This window comes from Myotis brandtii, unplaced genomic scaffold, assembly GCF_000412655.1.
Source record: "Myotis brandtii unplaced genomic scaffold, ASM41265v1 scaffold248, whole genome shotgun sequence".
Taxonomy (NCBI): Eukaryota; Metazoa; Chordata; class Mammalia; order Chiroptera; family Vespertilionidae; genus Myotis; species Myotis brandtii.
In genome coordinates, this window is record NW_005359397.1 from 2,173,555 (window position 1) to 2,195,582 (window position 22,028).

At 39.9% G+C, this 22,028-nt stretch overlaps 1 protein-coding gene across 2 annotated transcripts in view; it reads right to left on the reverse strand.

The window, feature by feature from the left end:
* Nucleotides 1-530: 530 nt before the first annotated feature.
* The window catches only part of GALNT1 (polypeptide N-acetylgalactosaminyltransferase 1), a 51,084-nt gene continuing 29,586 nt past the window's right edge, over nucleotides 531-22,028 (reverse strand). For both annotated transcript variants that reach the window (XM_005867304.2, XM_014540598.1), the window contains exons 6-12: nucleotides 18,787-18,957; nucleotides 16,404-16,521; nucleotides 14,725-14,905; nucleotides 13,659-13,798; nucleotides 6,862-6,960; nucleotides 6,269-6,403; nucleotides 531-2,631 (exon numbers count right to left, since the gene is read on the reverse strand). In XM_005867304.2, the coding sequence (XP_005867366.1) occupies nucleotides 2,485-2,631; nucleotides 6,269-6,403; nucleotides 6,862-6,960; nucleotides 13,659-13,798; nucleotides 14,725-14,905; nucleotides 16,404-16,521; nucleotides 18,787-18,957 (991 nt within the window). In that variant the 3' untranslated portion in view covers nucleotides 531-2,484. The remainder of the gene's footprint in view (nucleotides 2,632-6,268; nucleotides 6,404-6,861; nucleotides 6,961-13,658; nucleotides 13,799-14,724; nucleotides 14,906-16,403; nucleotides 16,522-18,786; nucleotides 18,958-22,028) is intronic.

The window sequence follows — 22,028 nt, forward strand, 5'->3', positions numbered from 1 at the left end:
ATTCCTCCTTTCATGGTTATCCCTCAGGAATATTACCTTCTGATTTTTTCTCATTTGAATAACATGTAGTTCTGGAATGAACTTGCTCTTGGTATTCTTCTTGGGAGATGAGAAGAGCACCACATCTTGACAGAGGAACCTGTTTTTCAGTGAATGTCAAATAGGGAAAGGAAGACATGGCCTACGTGCTGCCCTGTTTTTCAGATGGTGAACAAAGTACTTTTTTTTTTTCAAGAATGAAGAATGCAAATAAGAACAGAAAGACATTAAAATGGATTGGAATTGGAGTAGGGTGGATAGATTTGTGATATTTAAATTATCCTGGTCACATTTATGAATTCTTCACTGGTCAAATAATAATCCCATCTTTTCATCCTTTGCCTTCTTTTTCATTTATTCTTTTCTTCTCAGTTTGATTTATAACAGAGTAATTAGCATATTGCCTAACCTACAAATGGATATAATGATCAGGGACTCATTTTAACTTCAAAAAACATCAATGTAAGGCACAACTATTCAGGAATATTTTATATTTTCAAAGTATTTAGGAATTTTTTAATTAGAAAAATAAAGGCAATGGGGTTATCTAACAGGTTCTAAAAGTACCCATGAATTAATCCTCATACCCCCCTCTTAAAAAACAAAAAAACAAAACAAAACCTTAAATCACACTGCTATTAAGCTTTCTTACAGTAAGGAAGAAAACCAAGCTATGCTTGAGTACAAAAGCTGAAATTCTGAGCATGAAAATAATTTTTGATTAGACATCTGGTTTACTCAAGCATTAGGCCTACATGAAGCAGGAAAAATAATTCCATCAGTACTGCTTAATTTCAAATTTCCTGGGGACAAATGTTTGCAGTCTGTACTACAGACTCACCTTAAAGCATCCACGTGCGCTTGATACTGATGAACTTGAATGGAAATGAGAACTTTCTGTAACTGGACTTGGGAGTATCTAGTGATGCAACTTTTAGAAACATTCTTAGCCACAAGAAATAGCAGTGCCTGCAGTGAAAGTCTTTGATAATCAAAGAAAAGAGTATCACTTAAATAAAATCTTATAAATAAAGGAAAACATATGCACTTTTGCCAATGGATTGCTTTACTTATCAGGAAAAATGTCACAATGAGATTTTCTATGAGATTAAAACTTAATTGATATTCAACTTTTAATTGATACTCAGGTTATTTTGCAGTATTAGAAAACAAAAAGAAAACCAATTTAATCTAAATTAAATTTAGGGAAGAAGTGCAGGATTAATAATATGGAATAATAACTGCACTTCTTTGGCTAACTCATTTAAAAAATGCCAATTAAACATTTTCCGTCAAATTTTATTATTTTTTTTAAAAAGCAGCAGTTCATTACAATTCAAGAACCTAATCTAAATATGCACTTGACAATGAAGCACATCTGAGTATGGAGTGAAAACAGTTTTCCAAAAAACCATCAAATGCATCATCTCCAAATACCCAAATAATAAATCACTTGCGCAGGCCTTTTGTTGAGTGGAATCATAAACCAAAACTGAAGATTTATTGCTGTGAAAACAAACCTGTAGTACAGTAGATGAATCTTGGGTATTAAGCATAATCGGTTGACTCAAGTTAAGTTGAAAATCTAATAAGAAATCTGTGTGTGTGAGAAAGTCTGTAAACCAGTTGACCCAAGAGCAACTGAGATATCTAACTGTTCAGTGAGATCAGACATTATTTTAAATCTCCATTTTTGGAAGGCAATTAAAAATTACAATTCCAACAGCCCACAAACCAAATTTTAAAAATTGTAGAAAGCAATTAAAACTACGTTCAAAGAGCCTTTTCCCCCAGCTCAATTTCAGCACCCCAAGGAGAAATAAAAAAGCATCCATGACTATCACAGATGAAAACAAAATGAATGTCACTGGAATCAGATTTTCCCCACCGAGGTATAAAATCTATATAGAAATTTGATACTATACTATAACAAATTGTACTTCTCATAGTTCTGTTTTAATTTCCTTTAAACCCTGTTTAATATAGTTTTTTTTTTTGTAAAAATGTTATTTTCATGATTTTGAACCTGGTTCCAGTTCTTTTCATGTATTTTTGTATCAATATTAATATACTGGCTACCAGTTCTATCTTGGAAATTCTTCACTGTGACAGCATGTCCAGCGGAAACCACTGCTGTGCAAGCAGACCCCCCGAGGCGCAGCTTTCCGGAAGCACATGTTGCTGATTGTTTCACTGTCTGAATAGTCTTTACAATGACTCTTGACGAAAGCCTCTTCGACCTTGTAAACATCAGTGTGCACAGTCTCGCTACGTGGCAGGAGGCTGGTTCACGGCGCGTGAGGAGCGAGTCTAGTCTTACTGGCTGAGAACCCTCACATCCCGCAGGAGGGAGCACTGTCCCTTTTTTGCTACGTAAGAATGTGGCAGAAATGTATGCTGAGGTAGCCCAGTCAACCCTTATTTTTTTCTTGTGTAAATTTGGTCTCAGAATATTTCTGGAAGGGTGACGTTGCGGAGAAGCCACTGCTGGGACCGGCCTCCGCTGCAGTCTCTGATGCTGGGCACCTGGCTGTCCTCCTCCGTGGCTTTATCCAGGCACTGGTTACTGTTCACATGCTGCAGGGTCAATTTCTGAAAAGCACAGAAAAAGAGTCTTAACATGAAAGTGGAAAACAACAAAAACATCTCAGCCATCATTTCTGGTGATTATTGAATTCTTCAGTAGAAAAGGGATTTTTTTTTGTAATATACGTTATGTAAATAATAATGGAGAAAGGCATCTATGTAAAGATAGCATTAGGAACTGTGGGAGGGAGAAAGGCACTGGGGTACAGTGGGTTCTACTGGACTTGCAGTAAGATGACCTACATTCTAAGTCCTATTCTCCCATAAGCTCTGTGAGAAATTTTACATTTTTGTGCTTCAGTTTCCTAAAAATATGATTGGATTAGCTGTTCTTAATTTAGGATCCTTAACCTATTTTCAAAAAGTTATTTCAAAATTGCTTCATTTCCCTATGATAAGGCTGTTCAAATGCATCCTGTGCTTCCATGCAGGTCCTTTGGAAGATTCAAAATCATAAGGAATCCTAAGATTTATAAACAGTTCTTAGTAAGTGGCCAATAGATACAGCTATGTACCTTCTGTCATGCTGGTTTTGGGGATACTTTTAAAAGGACAGGCCAGAGGAGAGCTAGCAGGCACACTGACTCACAGTACTGCATCTGATTCTCAGCAGCCCTGGTCAGGGTAAGGACGCCAAAGCAACTGTGTAGGAATCTGCATCGAGTGTTACCCTATAAGGGTCTATACATGTAAAGGAAATGTGAAATATGTTTACTGATATACATTTATCTCACTTTTTACTTATGGCACTATTTTAATGTAATTAACATTACAGTGGAGCTCAAAAATTCCTACTGCGTGAACTTAAAACCTAGTGATTGAGTATAATACAACTATTTTAGCTTTCAGTCATTTATTCCGTATTGTGGTCAAAGTAGAAATTGGCCAAAGGCAGTACACATGTGCAGATGTCACAGTTTACTACCAATGCTGACTGTAGGTTCAGTATTACATACGTTAATTCTTATAGAACCTGGACCAGAGTCGGCAGGGTTGTGGTGGTTTTTTATGCAGATGTTCTATAGTTTACTTGTTGAGAGAAAGGGCGTTGCAGTCAGACATTTCTAGAATAAATTCCAGATTTATCACATACCAACACTGCCACAGACTGTTTTATGATGGAGATATGTTCTGAGCAATGTGTCATTAGGCAATTTCATCATTGTGTGAACATCATAAGAGTGACTTACACAAACCTAGATGTTACAGCCTACTACACGATATGGTACAGCCTATTGCTCCTAGGCTACAAGCCCGTACAGCATATCACTATAGAAAACAATACAAGATTAAGTCAAGCACAAGAGAAATTGATGCAATCAAGAAAATGTCATAAACACAGGATGTATGAGGCTGCTGCCAGTTTAAACACGGCATGCTGTTTTACAGCAAACCTTTTTTGTTTGTAAGTAGAAAGAGTAGACTCTACTATATTTCGTTATTTTTAAATACATAAACCAGTAACACAGTCATTATCAAGTATTATGTACTGTACATAATTGTCTGTGTTGCAGTATCACACCACTTGGCAGCGCAGTAGGTTTACACCAGCGTCACCACAAATAGGTGAGAGATGTGCTGTAACGCTGGGTCACGCAATTGGAATTTTTCAGCTCCATTGTAATACGTGGTCTGTTGTATGTGGTGCTTGACTGCCCCTGAACAAAAACCTCTCTGAGCCCCAGGTTCATCATCTATAAAATGGGGACAAAAATACTTGAAACGGTTAAGAGGAAAGATTAAGATAATGTACAGAAAGTGCTAGCTCAGAGGAAGCTCCTGATAAATGGCACTCACGCTGGAAAAACTCAATATCCTAGCAACACCCCCAGCAGCCAGGAACGCGATCTGGCAGAACAGAGAGCTGGAGGTCCCCGTGCACACCGCCTGCTGCCCAGGCCTTGGGTCACTTGTAAGACAAAACCCTCAGACATTCCAGAAGGCCCTGAAAAGCTTCTCTGCGTGTCAACTGTTAGTGTTAATAAAAATATAAAAATTGGACACAACAAAAAATTTAGTTGGAGAATTGGTCCTCTCATCCCAATTTCTAAAATTATTTCACTAATTTAGGTTTATTAAAATGAACTCCTAACACAGACACCGGTTACTGCTCCACGCTGGGTGCAGCCGAATCCACACGGGAAGCCACTTACCTCCAGGCTTACTAAGACAAGTCAACCCCTGTTTATGTTACCTAATTGACAGGCTGTCCTTTTTTAATGAAAATTAATTGGGAGGCTTTTAATTTTTAAAACACTTGGGTTGTCACAATGACTCTGGGATGCCACTGGCATTTACTGTCTGGGGTCAGAGACTGCACATTGCAGTACGCAGTACTACCCAAAATGGCAGTAGCATGTACCATGAAAAACCCTGGAACTGAATATTCAGGCTGTTTCCAATGGTAATTTTAACTTGGCTATTGCTATATTTAATGTTATTTTTACTATAGTTTACATGGTGAAGGGAGACCCAGGAATTATAAAACATGGTGTTTGCCCTTTAGGATCTAACAATCTATAGTCCAGAAAAGACTGGTAGATAATAAATAAACACTACAAAGAAGCAGAGCATTAGAGGGGTCAGAGACAATTATAACTAAATTATGACAGAGCTAATTTCTGGTAGGGATTCATGCAAGTGATGTCAAAGATGGGCCCTCAAGAATGGGTAGGATTTGTTAGGTAGAGGGAAGTGTATGATCTTAAATGTAAAGTGGGAAAGTACAGGGCAAGTTCAGAAAACAGCAGGTTGGTGATGAAAGTGGACCAGGGTTTGTATATGGCAACATATAGGAAGAAAAGATGGGCAAAGTCGTAACTTTGGACATCTCCATAAGGGAAAGAATGAAAAAGCAGAGTGAGCCAAGCACACAAAAGGAAATAGAGAGAAAGCTAAGAGAAGACACTAAACAGTAGTGTATCTAAAGCCAGTGGATAAGAGGCTTCTAAACTATCATCATCAGCTCAGCAACAGCCACGAGGAGCTCCGCATCCAGAGCCCCTGAGAAGCCAGGCGGAGGCAGGAGCCGGGGCTGGGAAGCAGAGGCGCGAGCTGGCCATTCACTCGCCATTGATCAATGCGCATAGAAAGTAAAGTCTTTTACTTCAGGAACAAGTGTTTCCTTACAGAGAGAAGAACACTAGGGCTTGTAAACAGAAAAAGAAGAACCAGAGAAAAGATATCTTGATGCTGATTCCAGAACCGTAGAGCAAAACCACAAGCTGGGAGGTTGGTCAGACAGGAGGTGAGGGGGGGTTGTCACTGAACTATCCTCGTGAGCCAGAGTTTCATTAACTGGGGCTACCTTTACCTACGTGTTTAATGCAGGACTTACAGAGCCTACTTACCGCTCCATTCCCCCATGCAAGCCTGCGAGCTTGAGGACATACAGAGGGATGGGAGCTACTTAGTGACAAGGACCCAGGGACTGGAGGCAAGGCCAGTTTAATTTCAGGGAGATTAAAACATGCTTATTTTATGCATATTGTTTTTCCCATCTGTCAATCTTTAGAATATAAGAACAATTTGACCTATATTCAGATTCCCCAAGAGTTCATTTTTTAGCGATAAAGTCTATAAATATACCCAACAGCACACATCATTTTATATATTTTATCTTATTCATGTACATATAACTTACCACGGGATCATACTCCCAAAGTTGGTTGCCTTTTAGGTGGTGGCATTTGAGCATTGTGACTGGGCCGTTGAGTTTGGAGACATCCAAGCAAAGGTCATCCGTCCTAATTTCTTTGTTGGCAGTGTAAGAGAAAACCTGAAAAACAAGCATGCCCCCATGTAAGCTGTCACAGTACAGCCAGTGTTTTATACACCCAATATCTGGAGGGGAAAAAACAAATAATTCAAGAAACACAATTTTGAACTTTATTAATGTAATAGAGAGTAAGTGACTCAGAAAAGCTACCACTAACTTTACACAGAGGAAAGAAAAAATTCCTATGTACACACTGAGTGTATTGTCAAGGACTGTCATCTGTTTGTGAAAAAGGGCAAAATAAACCTCATGCACAGCAACGTAAATACAGTTCTCACAAGGGGCCTTTTACAAATGTTTCACATAAAAATAATCATTAGATTGAAGGCTCCCTTCTCTAAAGGTCTTTATTATTTTCTCCTTAAAGGTAGGAAAGTATTTCCTGAATGACATCATGAGATTAAATGAACAGAAAAATCTGAAAATTATCCCTTTTAAAGCTTTACTGAAATACTCACCTGATTACCTCCCATACCGTGACAGTTAAAGATTCCAACTTTTTCATTCTCTTTTCTAGCCATGTTATCGAGACACTGATTTGTTTCTACATTGCGTATCTATGGGACAAAGAATAACGCAAACATCAGAAGGGAAAGAGATTAACCAGACACACAGGTACAGATACGCACACATTAAAATCAATTTAAACTTTACTATAAAACAACCTCAGATGCATACCAAGGTAAGGGCTATGAGTTTGGGGGATGGAGGAGCAGCAGCAGCGGAATTCACTGTCTACCTAAAATTCTGGGGTCTAGAAAGGTCTTACTCATATAATGTTTGTGTTTCAGAGAGAAATCCTTAAAATTCTTATTTCTCCCCCCCCACCCCCCAAGCTTTTCTTCTGGGATTTGTATTTAGTTCAATAAGCTCTATTTTGCCTAATAATTTAAAGCAATTTAACAACTTCCTGTGGATACATTAATTTTGATGACTACTCTGATGAGCTCTTAAGCTACTCAATGGGGATACTTTCTAATCAGAGTTTGGAGCTTGGCTTCACTGGGAGTATAGTCATGGTGTGGTGCAAACACCACTCTTTCGTTAGATGACCATCAGTTACATAAAAGGAATTTAAACCAGTTATCAAAATCAGGAAGAGTATTTTAAGCAATGCCCCTTGATATGTTTGTTTCCTCTGAATTGTTGCAGTTTAAAAGCATATTGTGAACTAATAGACATTTGAAAGTCCTCAATCTATTCCTATGGATGTTAGCAGGTAGGCCAAAGGGAGATACAGTGGGGCCTTGACTTACGAGTGTCCCGACTAACGAGTTTTTCGAGATACGAGCCGTCTCTCGGCCGATTTTTTGCTTTGAGTTGCGAGCTAAAATTCCGGTTACGAGCCAGCTTCAGATACCCCACCGCTAGTTGGCGCTGCGAACATCACAGTGAACGCCACAACATCAGCCCAGCATCACGTGTCTCACTCATTCACTTTAATGATTTGACATACGAGTAATTTGAGTTACAAGCTCGGTCACGGAACGAATTAAACTCGTAAGTCAAGGCCCCACTGTATATGACAAACTACACCTGTCATGTCATGTAGACAGAAAAAAATGTAACTAGTTTTGTGTGGTAGATAAAGTGGGGATAAAGTTAAAACCACAAATAAGCCATTTTTTATAAACAAATGTACAGTCTACATATTATTCCAATATTGTATAAGGCACTAACAAGCCCATATGCATTATTATAAAGATGCAAAGACATAGGTGTGAAAAACTATTATTCACGGCTGTCAGGAATAGGAACTGGGATTTTGGCGTAAGTGAGACCTGGGCTTCAATCCAAATGACCCAAACCTTCTGAGATCAATTTCCTAACAGTACCTGGGAGGTAACTGGCTCTGTGCTGGGTTAGGTAATACAATGCACATCCACGCATCTATTCAGAGTCTAGCTCAGAAATAGTAACAATCTGCTATTCCTTCCATCTCAAACTCAGTTCATATAAGACAGGATTTTCCCAAGTAGAATGCTGATAGTTGAAAAATACAGAATGACATAAAATGTACAGGCATGTTATCAGGAAGAAGAGAAATTATAGGAAAGAATTTAAGAGTGGTTAATGTAAGGATGTTCTAGTCCAGTGGTCAGGAAACTGCAGCTTGCAAGCCACATGCGGCTCTTTGACTCCTTGAGTGTGGCTTTTCCACAAAATACCGACTTCTGCGCATGGGCCACGAAGTTTCAATCGCACCGTTCGTATGCACCGGCACGTGGTATTTTGTGGAAGAGCCACACTCAAGGGGTCAAAGAGCCACATGTGGCTCGCGAGCCGTGGTTTGCCGACCACAGTTCTAGTCAAATGTTGCCTTTGTTGGATTTCTAAAAAAAAAAAAAAAAAAGACAAAAACTAGAAAAAAAAAGTGAGAACCTCCTGACAAGTTAGGATTTTGAAGTGTAATCTAAGGAAAAGATGGGCTAGCTTCTGGGTTCTCCAGCGCTTAGAGGGCTCTGTCCCATCTTTGGTTTACATACAGGATAGATCCACAAAAAGTGCTCAGTAGTCTTATTACACTATGAATTTCTTCTGGTTTATTCACATTTCAAGTGATATTTTGATGACTATTTTGGAAAGAGAAACAAGAGAAGTCCCCTTGTTTGGTAACACAGTACTTGAAGATTATCAGGATTTCCAATACCAACTGAGATTCTAAATTATTGAGTCACCTCAAACTAAAAGACCGATTTGCTAGAGAAAAAGAAGGGAGCTCTTCTCGGAGTAGATACTCCTGAATATAAATGTTCTCCTTAATGGAGCAGAAAATAACTACTGACAGGATGGTTGGGAATTTGATGTAATACATCCCTAAGAAAGTTGTTTTAGGATGTACATCTTCTAAATCACTTGAGAGTAAAGATGATTATGGAAGATATACAGCAGTTATGAGTTTTTAATTCACTGGGTTTGACAAGCAAATATGAACACCTCAACTTTAGGGCCTGGGCAGGGTGAAATTTATGGAATGATGGCAAGATCGATGAACAGCCTCCTGTATTGGCTATTGTGTTAATATCCCCACCTTTGTCCAACAGAACTTTCTATGATGATGGAAATGCTTTATATCTGTGCCGTCCAATATGGAGCCACCAGCCACAGGTGCCTAGTGTGACTGAGGCATTGAATTTGAATTTAATTTAAACAGCCACATGTGGCTACTGGCTACAACACTGGCTGTGCAGGACTACATGCTGACACACAGGAAAAAGTCTTCCACCTTTTGTGAGGGCTACTTGTCAATGAGAGAAACAGTGCACAAGCCGGCTAGGAAGCTGCTACCACAGCCTGGGCCCTCTGTGGAGGCACGTGGAAGGCCCAAGTTAGTAGACATCCTAGGGGATCTAAATTATGTCAAAGGGGAAGGTTTGTAGACGAATGGTCCTTTTTATAGGATTTCTTTATGACTGAATAATACCAGTCATAGAACCAGAACTGCCAATGAGCCAAACCAAAACAGTTGTAGGCACCACGTACAACTAATTGTGAGACTGCCAAAGGGTGAGGAATTGTTAGAAGCAGGAAGTTTTCTACCTCAATCATAGCAATATCTGAACTGTGGTGGTCAGGGAATTAGCTGCACTTCCACTGTGTCTGGAGGCAGATGGGTGGGAGTGAGAGTGGGTTTGGGGATGCAGACGTGGGCCTCACTCCGACCCTTCCATTACATGCCACGAAACCATCGGCAGGTCGGGATCCTAAGACAGCGATGCCCCAAACCACGATCTGAACAACAGTATCTGGCCAGGTTTGGATACACGTGCCACTGAAAGGATTTTGCAATCAAACGTGTTTGGGAAATACTGGGTTAAACAAGTTTAAATAGGTTTATTTGCTAAAAGACTTCTCAAAGCCTTTTACATGCTGTGACTCTTGGTAGGGTAGGGTCTGATAGTATAGGAGGACATTAAAAAAATAGCATTTCCCAAACATTTTGGGCCACAAAATCCACTCCCTCTCTCCCACCCCTGTCTTTCTAACCGAGTGAGCACCCTGAGGGACAGCAGATAGCAGCATTCTTTACTCAGTAAATGGGAAATGTTGCTGTAAAAACCTCATTTTCTCACCTGTAAAACAGGGATACCAGTCTCAGGGGTGCTGAGATCTCTCAATGAGCCTAGTAGGAACTGACACATAGTAGGCCCACAATAAATGTCTATTTCCCTTCCTTATCCACAGATCAAGCAACTCTTTAGTTCCTTCTGAAGTAGCAACTTAGGTATACACAGCTATCTCTAAAATATTATTTTTCACTTTAAGAGTTGAAAATAATTGTGAATGCATTCATTCTTGGGAAACAGGTAAGAATCAGAGCTAAGTTCCTTCATTTCTACTCTAGCCTCCTCACAAATCTTGCCATCTCCATTAGGGGGGACAACGTTAGCGGTTAAAGGATTTTTGGAATCTAGTAAAATAGAATATGGAGTCACTTTTTCAATCCTTGCCATAAGATAAAGATTGGTTAGATGTGAGGAACAGTATGGGATCAGTGGCTAAGAATACAGGCTCTTGAGCCAGACTGCCTGCATTTGAATCCTGTCTTTTCCATTTTGTGGCTTGACCTCTGCCTTGTTGTTTAAACCATTTACGTATGCCTCAATTTACTTACTGTGAAGTGGGGAGAACAGCACCTATATCTCATAGTGTTAATGTGAGGATAAAGAGTTAATATTTGTGAAGCACTCAGGTTGGTGCTAGACATGGAGCTCATGCTCACTGAACCTTAGGATCGTCAGATCTGCCTGGAGAAGCTACGGTCAGTCTAGAGCAGGGGTGGGCAAACTTTTTGACTCGAGGGCCACAATGGGTTCTTAAACTGGACCGGAGGGCCGGAACAAAAGCATGGATGGAGTGTTTGTGTGAACTAATATAAATTCAAAGTAAACATCATTACATAAAAGGGTACGGTCTTTTTTTTTTTTTTAGTTTTATTCATTTCAAACGGGCCGGATTCGGCCCGGGGGGCGTAGTTTGCCCACGGCTGGTCTAGAGGCTGGCTAACCCACTAGGGGTCTGAATTCCTTGCTTTTTGTGGTGGTTGTTTAGAATATTCATCTCCTGGATTAACAGCTATTAGATATCACAATGAAACACATTTATTCAGTTCCAGGCCCTACAGGAGCTTAGGAGAGTTGGGCTCAGTGAAATCAGAGACGAAGTTTACACTTTCCAATTTCCCTTCCTACTCTGAAAGCCTGTGATTCCAGGTCTCCCGGGCCCGAGTCTGACAAAAGACCCTTGAAGGCTAGGTTCCAGGCTGCAGTGAAGGAGGCTCACGCAGGCAGAGCTCTGATCACAAGCTTGAGAACGCCCGGCCCCGGCCCGGCAATCAGCTTTCATCTGAGTAGTGTGGCTTGCCATGAAGGGTACAATAAGAGTAAGCCAGCTGCTTAGCTAAGAACAAGCAGGCCACAGAGGGTTAAATCTGTTCCTTATAGAGAAAGCCAGCTGGCAAGAGGCAGGTAAAAGGCAAGTTTGCTTTGGCAATCGTCTGCTATGGGTTAGACAAGTGGCTCTTTGTAATACACCTATATTCTGGCTCAGCTAACAACGCGCAGGTGTTGTCCAAAACTGGGTCAGTTGAAAGGGAAAGAACACCTTTTCATTATCTATTCTAAAGGCAAGTGACAGGAGCAACTGCTATGAATCTTCCCATGGCACATCACCTTCCCCGGGTCTTTCTCGACCTGAATGAGGCTACAGCAAAGGGAACAGATGCTCATTAATGAGGCAAGACACTCCACATCACTTGTTTGAGGGTGAATTCCTTAAAGCACAACGACATTCAGAGGTAGGGAACTTTCAGCCCCGAAGCAGCCTCAGTAACTACTAAGGAGGACACGGGAGAAAACACAACCAGGTTGAAACTGCTCTAGCTCACCACCATCGGCTCCCTCTGGGATCTATTTGCTCCCACATCCTGTTTCTAATTGACATCTTTTCCCCAATACTGCCTCTTCCCTCTTATATGAGCAAACAAGTCATTAGAACTTCCTCACACTTCCACCACAAACCACCAGCTTCTTCTCCCCCCAAATCTACAACTGGCCGGCACTAGCCCATTCCCTCTACCTTCTTCCCAGTACCAATGGATGAACTGCCTTCTCCCCTGCCCCCACCTCTCCCTCCCCTGTGCACTGCAGGCATCCCTTTCATCTGATTCCCACATAACTCCTGCAATCAGTGGCTTGATTTGAGCATATTCACATTTTCTTTTTTGGGTCATTTGCATTAGCACAGTTTCATCATAGCAAAAATAAACAACAACAAAAATTCTTCCTTAACCCCATATTCCCCTCCAGTAACCACCCATCACTCTGCTCTTTTTTCTGTAACAAAATTTCTTCCAAGACTCGTCCACTCATGATCTCCACTTCCTTTTCTCCCTCGATCCCTTGAAGCCATCAGGGACTTTGTCCCTACCAATCTCCATGGGACCCCTCCTGACACAGATTCTTTGATTTGACCAGACCTCTCAGTTAAAGAAAAGGACCTGGATTTCCCATCCACAGAGCACAGTTTGGGCTGGAGGCAGAATGGGAGACTTTAAGAATACTGTGGAATAGGGCACATGTCTCTCTCACATCAAACCCTATACTATGGGCACCCATAGAGATACAAAGGCCAAACTCCAAAGCACAACTAACTGTGTTAATTATAAGCATTAAGAAGCACATTATTTCAGGTTTCAAGAAAACTTGTTGCTGAATTCTAAGAGCAATGACTAAAGGCATCATCAGAAACAAATATGCTACCAACATTCTTTCCATCGCCCCACCCAAAATGAGATTTAGAACTCACAAAGAAAAAATAATGAGTATTAAAAATACAATTAATTATCAATGGCCTTGCAAGTTTCCTTGTCAGTTCTTTATAATTTATTATATTTACTTTGAAGTTCTTCAAGTTTTGATTCAGGCTAATTAACATTAGGACGTTAGCTTTAGGAGTATATGGTTTCAACTAAATGGTTCAGTTTGTGAAAATTAGAAGTCTATGGAAGACACTAATATGTTGTAACAAGAGTCCAACTATGAAAGGCTAGGGGTAGAGCATTCTTATTTTAAGAAAATACAATAAAAAAACAATAAGGTTTCAAGTTCTGAGGTAGACTGTCAACTAATAAAAATTTTCCCACACTTATGATTATGTAATTTTAATATGAAGGTACTTCTTGTTGGACGTTTAACCTCTATTGATTTTGATATGTGAGAATATAATAACCACATAGAATACTATTTTTTTTTACCTCTCCCAAAGAGAAATAGTGACGTGGAATCTGCGAATCAGGATAAATATTCTCTAGGTACCAAGAGAAAGGTTTGCATTGGAGTTTGTGTCTTAGACCAAGTCTTGATGCTATATCTCCATAATCTACCTTCGTAACACCTGTTAAAAGAAATGAGTGATTGAATTATTGATGTTCTATTGGTAGCATATTTCTATTTATGTATTAAATCTAACTAAGCCAGATGATGGGAAAAGTGGCACCATTTTGGTGATGTGTGACTATTCAAGTGATATACCATAGATCCACTTCCCAAAGTATAAAATGAGGAAATAAATTTAATTTTTCTTTGGAAAAAATGTACTAATATATGTGAGAATGGTATACTTGCTAATAATAATACAAATGTAAGTTATATGGGATCAGAAAACTTTACTATATTAAGGCAAAAACAAAAATCAAGATTTATTTTGCCCAAATAAATGTCGAGGAGGGAATGGTAACACTGCCAGGCAGATTTCCAGCTCATCGAACAGCTATTCCCACAAAACTGAAGATGAGACAAACGTCTGGAGAAAAGTCCCTGGAGGCATGCTACCACTGGGCTCGGACTGGCTTGGAGATTCTCAGCACTTCACATCAAAGTTAAATGTCGCAGTTAGGTTACAACACACGTAACACCTGGATAACTTATTATTGTTGATAATATATTATACCAGGCATTCTGCTAAACACTCTATTTTCTTTAATCCTCACTCGAGGATATGCTTTTATTGATTTTGAAAGAAAGAGTGATGTGAGAGAAACCATTGATTGGTGCCTCCTGTATGTACTCCAACCAAAGACCAAACCCACAACCTTTTTTGGTGTACGGGACAATGCTCCAACCAACCGAGCCACCCAGCCAGGGCTGCTACGTGCTTTTTATACTGTGTGTGATTTCATTTATTTCTTACAATGATTTATGTAGGTAAGTGTTTCACCTCTGCTCAAAGCCTTTTCTACCTCTTCTTACCTCTCCTCAGAAGGCATTAGGATCAGGGACAAGCAAGTTAGACTTGTATTTCTAATGTAAAATAATGCTAACCTGGAGAAATTATATAGAAGAAATTCTTGAATTCATCCATCCACACTTCTGCGAGGCGTCTGTTATTTTTGTTGATAATCTGTCCTGTGCCTCCCGGAAACGTGTAAGGTGTAGCTTTCCGAAACACGTGGCCAACATGTGAGCAAGTGACGATCTCCAGGGTGCCTCCACATTGCCAAATCTGAACACAACACCAGAGAAGACTCGTTTTAAACAGTAATTGTTGAAAAAGAAATCTGTTCGCATCTGCTGAATCTCATACTTGAAATTTCAGAGGCGTATAGTAGAGCCCCAGTGACATGATCTTTTTAAAACCATGTTTCCTCAGGAGCAAACCTTTCTCTAATTTTTGGTTCTGATTAAACCAGAAGGTGAAGATTAAATTCAGAAAAGATAGGCTAAAGGCTAAATACAGAAACGATAATGAGCTCTAGAGCAGTATTTTCCTAACTGCAGACCATGACTCATAAAAGGATCATAAATTCAAATTTGATGAATTGCAACCAGTACTTGCTAACAAGGACATACTGTTTCATGAAATGTTTATGTGCCGTGTGTGTATAATGAATAATGTATTTATTAATATGGTTCATGGTCAAAAAAACTTTTGACCACGGAGTATTTAGCCAGAGTCCTGTCTGTTCCTCCTCCTCCAAACCTGTGTCACAGCCTGCACATTAAACACAGCCCAGGAATCTCTCATGAGTTATCCAGGGAGACCGTGACAACACACTCTGTTGTCCTTGTAAGCAAAAACAAAAAGGGGCTAAAAGACAGATCAAGTATGGTTTCCCATGCTTATTTAACCCCTAGAGTGCCGGGGAGCGCAATCCTGTCTTTTGCCAAAAGTGCCGGGAGCGCTATCGCACTCCTCCTGCAGTGTCCAGTTCTAAGTCTGCTTTTATTAGTGATGATGATATTGCTAAATATGTCATTTCTTGCTGTGAAGATGACGGTTTTGTGGAAGATATTGAATATGTAACTTCATTTACTTGCGATTCACAATTTTTTTCCTAAACTGATGTAAAATCAGCAAAAATGCCTTGGCAATTTTAGCATAGTTCCTAGGATATTGGTTGGCACTCAAAGGGTTAATGAAATTATCCTTTTGCTCCTTTCAAAAAAGTGTTTCCATAAATTAAAAATCTACCAACTGCTTACAATTTAAAGATTCAGTGTGTGTACTTTCACTTTTTCCCAGGATCATAAAGTGAGAAAGCTGACTAGGATCTCCAAGAGGATCGGAGTCCGAGCCTCCCCTTATATAAGCGGCAGATGTCCACTAAGGAGCGAGCGGGTTCAGATTACAGTGCAGTCGGTGTGGTTTCCACCGTAAGCTGTGTGTCTAAAACTAGGTTATTTGCAGAAATACACAATGTCACTTGAATAACATGTTGACTATTTTTAGAGCTGGCTTGAATTACTTCAGTAACAGAAATTATAAACAAATAGGGAATCTTGTATAAGTTTTATAGGTAGACTATTAAAATAACTGAATTACTTGCTTAAAATAGTTTACAATGAACGCTTAATAGTATCGCCAACTTTTTTATGAACTGAAGGCTCTGAAGTCTGGTTGAACTCATACAAGATTAATTTTTTTATTTAGCAATAACATGAATAATTAAACCATATCCATACTTAAGGTTAAGTAGATTACTTTTTCAAAGGGAACTTACCCTAAAGGAAATTTCTAGGTTCTCTCCTCCCCAGATATCCATTCCAGCATCGTATGTTCCAATCTCCTGAAAGTAATCTCTGTCTATTGAAAACAGGCCTCCGGCCATGGTAGGTGTTCTGAAATTCAATCGTAATACTATACCGTTAATTACAATTTAAATTCACAATCAGTTTTTGTTTTAAAAAGTTGTTTTATAACTGTTTATAATGACAGAATAAATGCTTATTCTCACACTCTTGGGGATTTTCATAGCAGCCTCCAGGGGCTTGCTCTGTTTCTTGCTGTGCTATTTGGTTTTCAGACATGACCTGCACCCTGGTCAGGCCATCACAGTCCTCCTCTCCACTCCCACAGGCTCTTCCTCAGCATCCACCTGGAAACTCCTTAAACTGAAGCTATTTTTCAAAATTCTCTCCACCTGAGAGTGCACCTACGCCACAGTTCCTAGCCACTCTAAAAGCGGCTATGGTAACCCACTAGACTCGTGTGAGCGACTCTAACACACCACGTTCTAAAGCAGTGGTTCTCAACCTTCCTGATGCCGCGACCCTTTAATACAGTTCCTCATGTTGTGGTGACCCCCAATTTCATTGTTACAAACTGAACATAATTAAAGCATAGTGATTAATCACAAAAACAATATGTAATTATATATGTGTTTTCCGATGGTCTTAGGCGACCCCTGTGAAAGGGTTGTTCGACCCCCAGGTTGAGAACCGCTGTTCTAAAGGAAGGCAAATACTGCAAAGACATAAGACTAAACAGGCTGAAATACACGGGGCCCTTTCCCTATACCTGACTGGAACCGTTAAGGAAAGAAGATGAAGTACAGAATAAAATCTATACATCCTTCGGGGATCATCATCCTGACCACCAAGTATGGTATATCCTTGGCAAGAGAGGAGCCTTGTTCCGCAAAACACGGCCCCCATATGCAGAACAGGTGGGAATATGGAATTAAGCAGAGGCATGATAAGAAGGAGGTTTAACTAAATGACTACCAAACATTTGATTTCCTTGAAGAATGAGTGTGAAGAAAAACTAGGCTCCGACTAGAAGAAAACTATGAAGTTTTAGGGAGAAAGACACCATGGAGGTCAAATTTCAGGATGAATTGGGCCGCCTCTATAACTCTAAAATGTACTCATTCCATGCCCTAGTGAGGTTGGCATATTTGTTTTTCCAGTAGGAATAGTTGTTTCCACACACACAAAAAATTAGGACTTAGTTTGATTTTAGAAGAGAAAAAGTAAGTCTAGTATCGTAGGAGTCAAAGGGAATAGGCCAACACCCAGCGTGAGCATTTAGTTCAGGGGTTTCTTGACCTGGGTTTGGGGCATCTCTAAGTTTCCTAGAATTATATGCTGTATCTTCGGTTTGTATATGTGCACTCCCCTCCTTAGAGGAGACATAGCATTCATTAGATTTTGCAGAGAAGTCCATCATTTACCAAGTGTTTAGGAACCCTTGGCTTAGATGGTGATTTGACTAGTCAGTGTAGGAGTGGAAAATTCCTTTACTAGGAAAGAACTCCAGCAGGCCAGAGGAAGGAGGTCAGAATCATTGACACCTCTTGTGTACTCTGCCAGGACAGGGCTTGAATTCAAGGGGAGGCAGATCTGAGAAGCCCAGGATGGGGAAACCTAAAAAGCCTGCCTGTGATGGCACTCTTGATGACTACGGCAACAGCATGTGGATGCAGCTGGGATCAATCCTAGGAAGGCTCAGAAAGCTCAGGCTCTCAGGTTAAAGAGTATAAATAGCAGGACGGTTATTATCCCTTTCTGGAAAAAAAAAGTCTATATATGACCAAATGTAGAACAAAAGAAAATTCAGAAGTGCACTAATGAAAATTCATTTTTAAACATATGTCAATTCTAGTCCTTTTTATATTTAAAACAAGCTTTCTAAACTTTACCAGTCAGTAAATATCATCCAGATGGTGCTAGTCTGAATTTAAAATCTTGTATTTTGGTATAAGAACCGAGTTTTAAGTAATATTTTCACATATTAACACTTATAATTAAGGGGTAGTTTGATTTAAGATCAATATTATTATCCTTAACAACTGAATTAAAGCATAAATTCTGACTTATAGATTTGCAAAATGTTCATATAGGAAAGAAAGAATATTTGCATGTCACCAACATTTTTTGTGTGCACTAGATTTGTATAAGCAAAAAATTCTAATTTTATTAATTGATCAAGGGGAAAAATACCTCTTTAAAGTAATGATATATGTGAAAGATGGCTCTTAACTACATATAAGGTACCCATATGTTTCATGTCTCTGAAAATACACTTATAATCCTTATAATTCCCAAAGCTTCACAATCCCCTGCCAATAACACTCTAGGGAAAATGTTTGACAAATTAATTACCTGACAGGAAGAGTCCGGTCACCTTTCCTTCTGTCCATTTCTCTTTGGGGAACAGGGTACCAGCGAAAATTGAGCTTCCAATTGAATCCCCCATAGGTCATATCAGAACCCGCCATGTACTCAAAAGTATCATCACTGATCACATCGATGATGGGACACACCACTGTTTTCCTGAAATCAGAAAGGCAAATTTAAAAATCTTCCAAAACTTCCCTTTTTGAGGCCTACTATAACAATAGTACACTAAGTGTTTTTAAAATAAGAACATTTCAGAGGGAAGGGGGTGGGGGGAAGAGGTTAACCAAAGAACTTACATGCATATATGGACACAGACAATAGTGCAGTGAAGGCCTGGGGAGGAGGTGAGAGCAGGATGGAGGAGGTCAATGGGGAAGAAAAGGGGATACCTGCTATATCCTACCAAGCTAGCATCATAAGTTGTGATAACCTTCCATCCCTTTTTCATTCATACTTTTACATTATTTGCCACCAAACCACCACCATCTAGTATTTTTGCTGTGAGCATTGCTAAAAACGTTGCCTCAGGCATTTTCAATGTATAATGAATTGGCCATGAAAATAAAATCACAAGAAAGAGACGTTAAAACATAAGACATAAACATAAAAGTGTGGATACAAAAATTAAAACATTTTGTTTAAAATGTGTGTGGTTTCATGGCAATACTGTGCAAATAACTGGTTTTATGTTGTGGATCTGACCCAGGGGAAATGTGGGTTCAACCCTGCGACCTCAGGGCCCTCGGCCTCTCTCCTGCTGCAGTGTGCACTAGATTGGTATAAACAGAACATTCTCACGTGTGCTAGCTTTGTGTAAGGATGCCCTGAATTACTGCTGTGCTTGAAAATAAGAAACCAACTCTTGGGGCAAATCACTGTCATCTGAAAGAAATGTTAACTATTTTTTTAATCTTTATTGTTGAAAGTATTACAGATGTCCCCTTTCCCCCATTGACCCCTGCTAGCCCCCACTTGCCCCCAGCCCCAGGCGAAATGCTAACTATTTTAAGACCACCATGTCTACTTGTCACTGTACAGACATGTGAGGGCTAGCTAAAAGTTATATAAAAATGGGAGTTACTGCAAGAACTTTGTCAATAAGGAAATGACACCAACCAACCAAACCAAAACTGGCAAGCAGTTATCTTTTTTACTACAGTTGATTGATTTGTCAATGGAGAAATGAAATTAAACAAAAATACTCCAAACTGTCAACCAGTTATTTCATCTTTTTTATGGCAAAATTGCCTCACAGCCAATTAGTTACGCAGCAAAATTATTTTTAACAGAAAAAAATCCTCTACAACTCAGCGCACTGATTTTTTCTTTGCCAACCCTGACACCTTTTACTTACTTCTCGTATCACTGTAAAATCTACAGCTTCTTAATAATCCTGAGGAACAGTAGTAATTCATGGCATCCTTATCTTGTTCCACATCTTTTAAAAAATACTTTCAACATTTCTCCATTAACATGATGTTTGCTTGCTAAGGTTTTGTTGTTGTTTTTAAGTTGTCCTTTCTCAGATTAGTAAATTTCCATTCTATAACCGTTCACTAAGTAATTTTAATTATAAATGGACCCTTATTCTGTACCTATTGAAGTGGTCCCAGAGTTTTAATCAGTTTCAGAAATGTGTTAATGGGGTGTATTATATAAATTTGCTTTATATTAAACTAAATGAATTGATCATGCTATGATATATATGTGTTTATATAAAATATTGTACATATTAATATATATGTGCATATATAATATATATAATTGTCTCCCTCTAAGTTGGACTCAAGTTTGCTGGTATTGTGATATTTTTGTATTAGCATTCATGAGTAGGTTTGAATATTTTTCAACATATATCTTTTCTGGTTTTCCTGTTAAGGTTATACTAGTTTCATAAAACGAGTTGAGTTGGTTCTCTATTTTCCATATTCTGTGTATAAATTCGTAGGAGAGATTTGTTTCCCCTCTGCCACCCATGCCAAGGTTGAAGCAGGCACATTTTCTCTGGGGTGGTGGGATTTATTTCCCCTCCTCACTTACACTGAGGTACAGATGACAGGGTCCTAGCTCTAGACAGGTGTTTGCTATTCACCTTCCTACTCAGGCAGGGCCAGGCTTTGTCTCCTGTCCTGTCTTTCAAGGCAGAGGCTCAGTGTCCCCAAGTTCAGCGGAAACCATACAAGTGAAAGCTGGCTTTTGTGTTTGAACTACTCACTTGTTCTCACTTTGTTTTGAGACCTGCAAAATTTCTTACTTTGCTGCCAAGTCAGTGATGCATTTAAAACTGATTTTTGTATTTTACCCAGCATTTAGTTTTCCAGCTGGGAAACTTACTTGGGATCCCTAATCTACCACACAGCCTGAACTGGAAGCTGCTGTGATGATTTCAGCCAATCCCCTTTCTTATTTCGGTTGTCACTTCACGGTGCTTCTCTCCATGGATCCCGGCTCCTGCTTCATCAAGGCTATGTGTTGTCTTTATGCAAGCAAGTATTTCCTAAGTCAGTCACCTATTACTTCCTAAAGCTGTTGTATCTCCTCATCGCCAATGTAGGTGCTTCCTGTTCATCTCTGAATGGGTAGAAATTGAGGTCCAGCAATTGCTAACAAACAGAATAGATGTAATGGCTGTGACATGCCCTATGCTCCACGTGACCAGTAAAAGTTCAGCCTGCTAAAATCTAAACCTCAATGTTAAGTTGACACAGACAGGCTCTAGCTCAAACTGCGAGGACAAGCAGAAATTCAACTAATAGAGGTCTAGCAAACTGAAGAGTCAGGTGCCCTCCTGATACACAAGAACCAAGCCAGAGCCCAATAGTAGATATTCTTTAACAAATGTGCATTAAGAAAGAAGACAGTCATGGGCATCCACAGCACTCAATGCTGCTCCTGTATTATCTAAGACTAGAGGCCCAGTGCACGAAATTCGTGCGGGGGCGGGGGTGTCCCCTCAGTCCAGCCTGCACCCTCTCCAATTCGGGACCCCTCGGGGGATGTCCGACTGCCAGTTTTGGCCTAAACTGGCAGTCGGACATCTCTCTCACAATCCTGGACCGCTGGCTCCTAATTGCTCACCTGCCTGTCTGGTCGCCCCTAACTGCCCCCCCTTGCCAGCCTGGTCACCCCTAACTGCCCCTCCTGGTCGCCCCTAACTGCCCTCCCAGCCCCCGTCACCCCTTACTGCCCTCCCTGCTAGCCTGGTTGCTCCTAAAGCCCCCCTC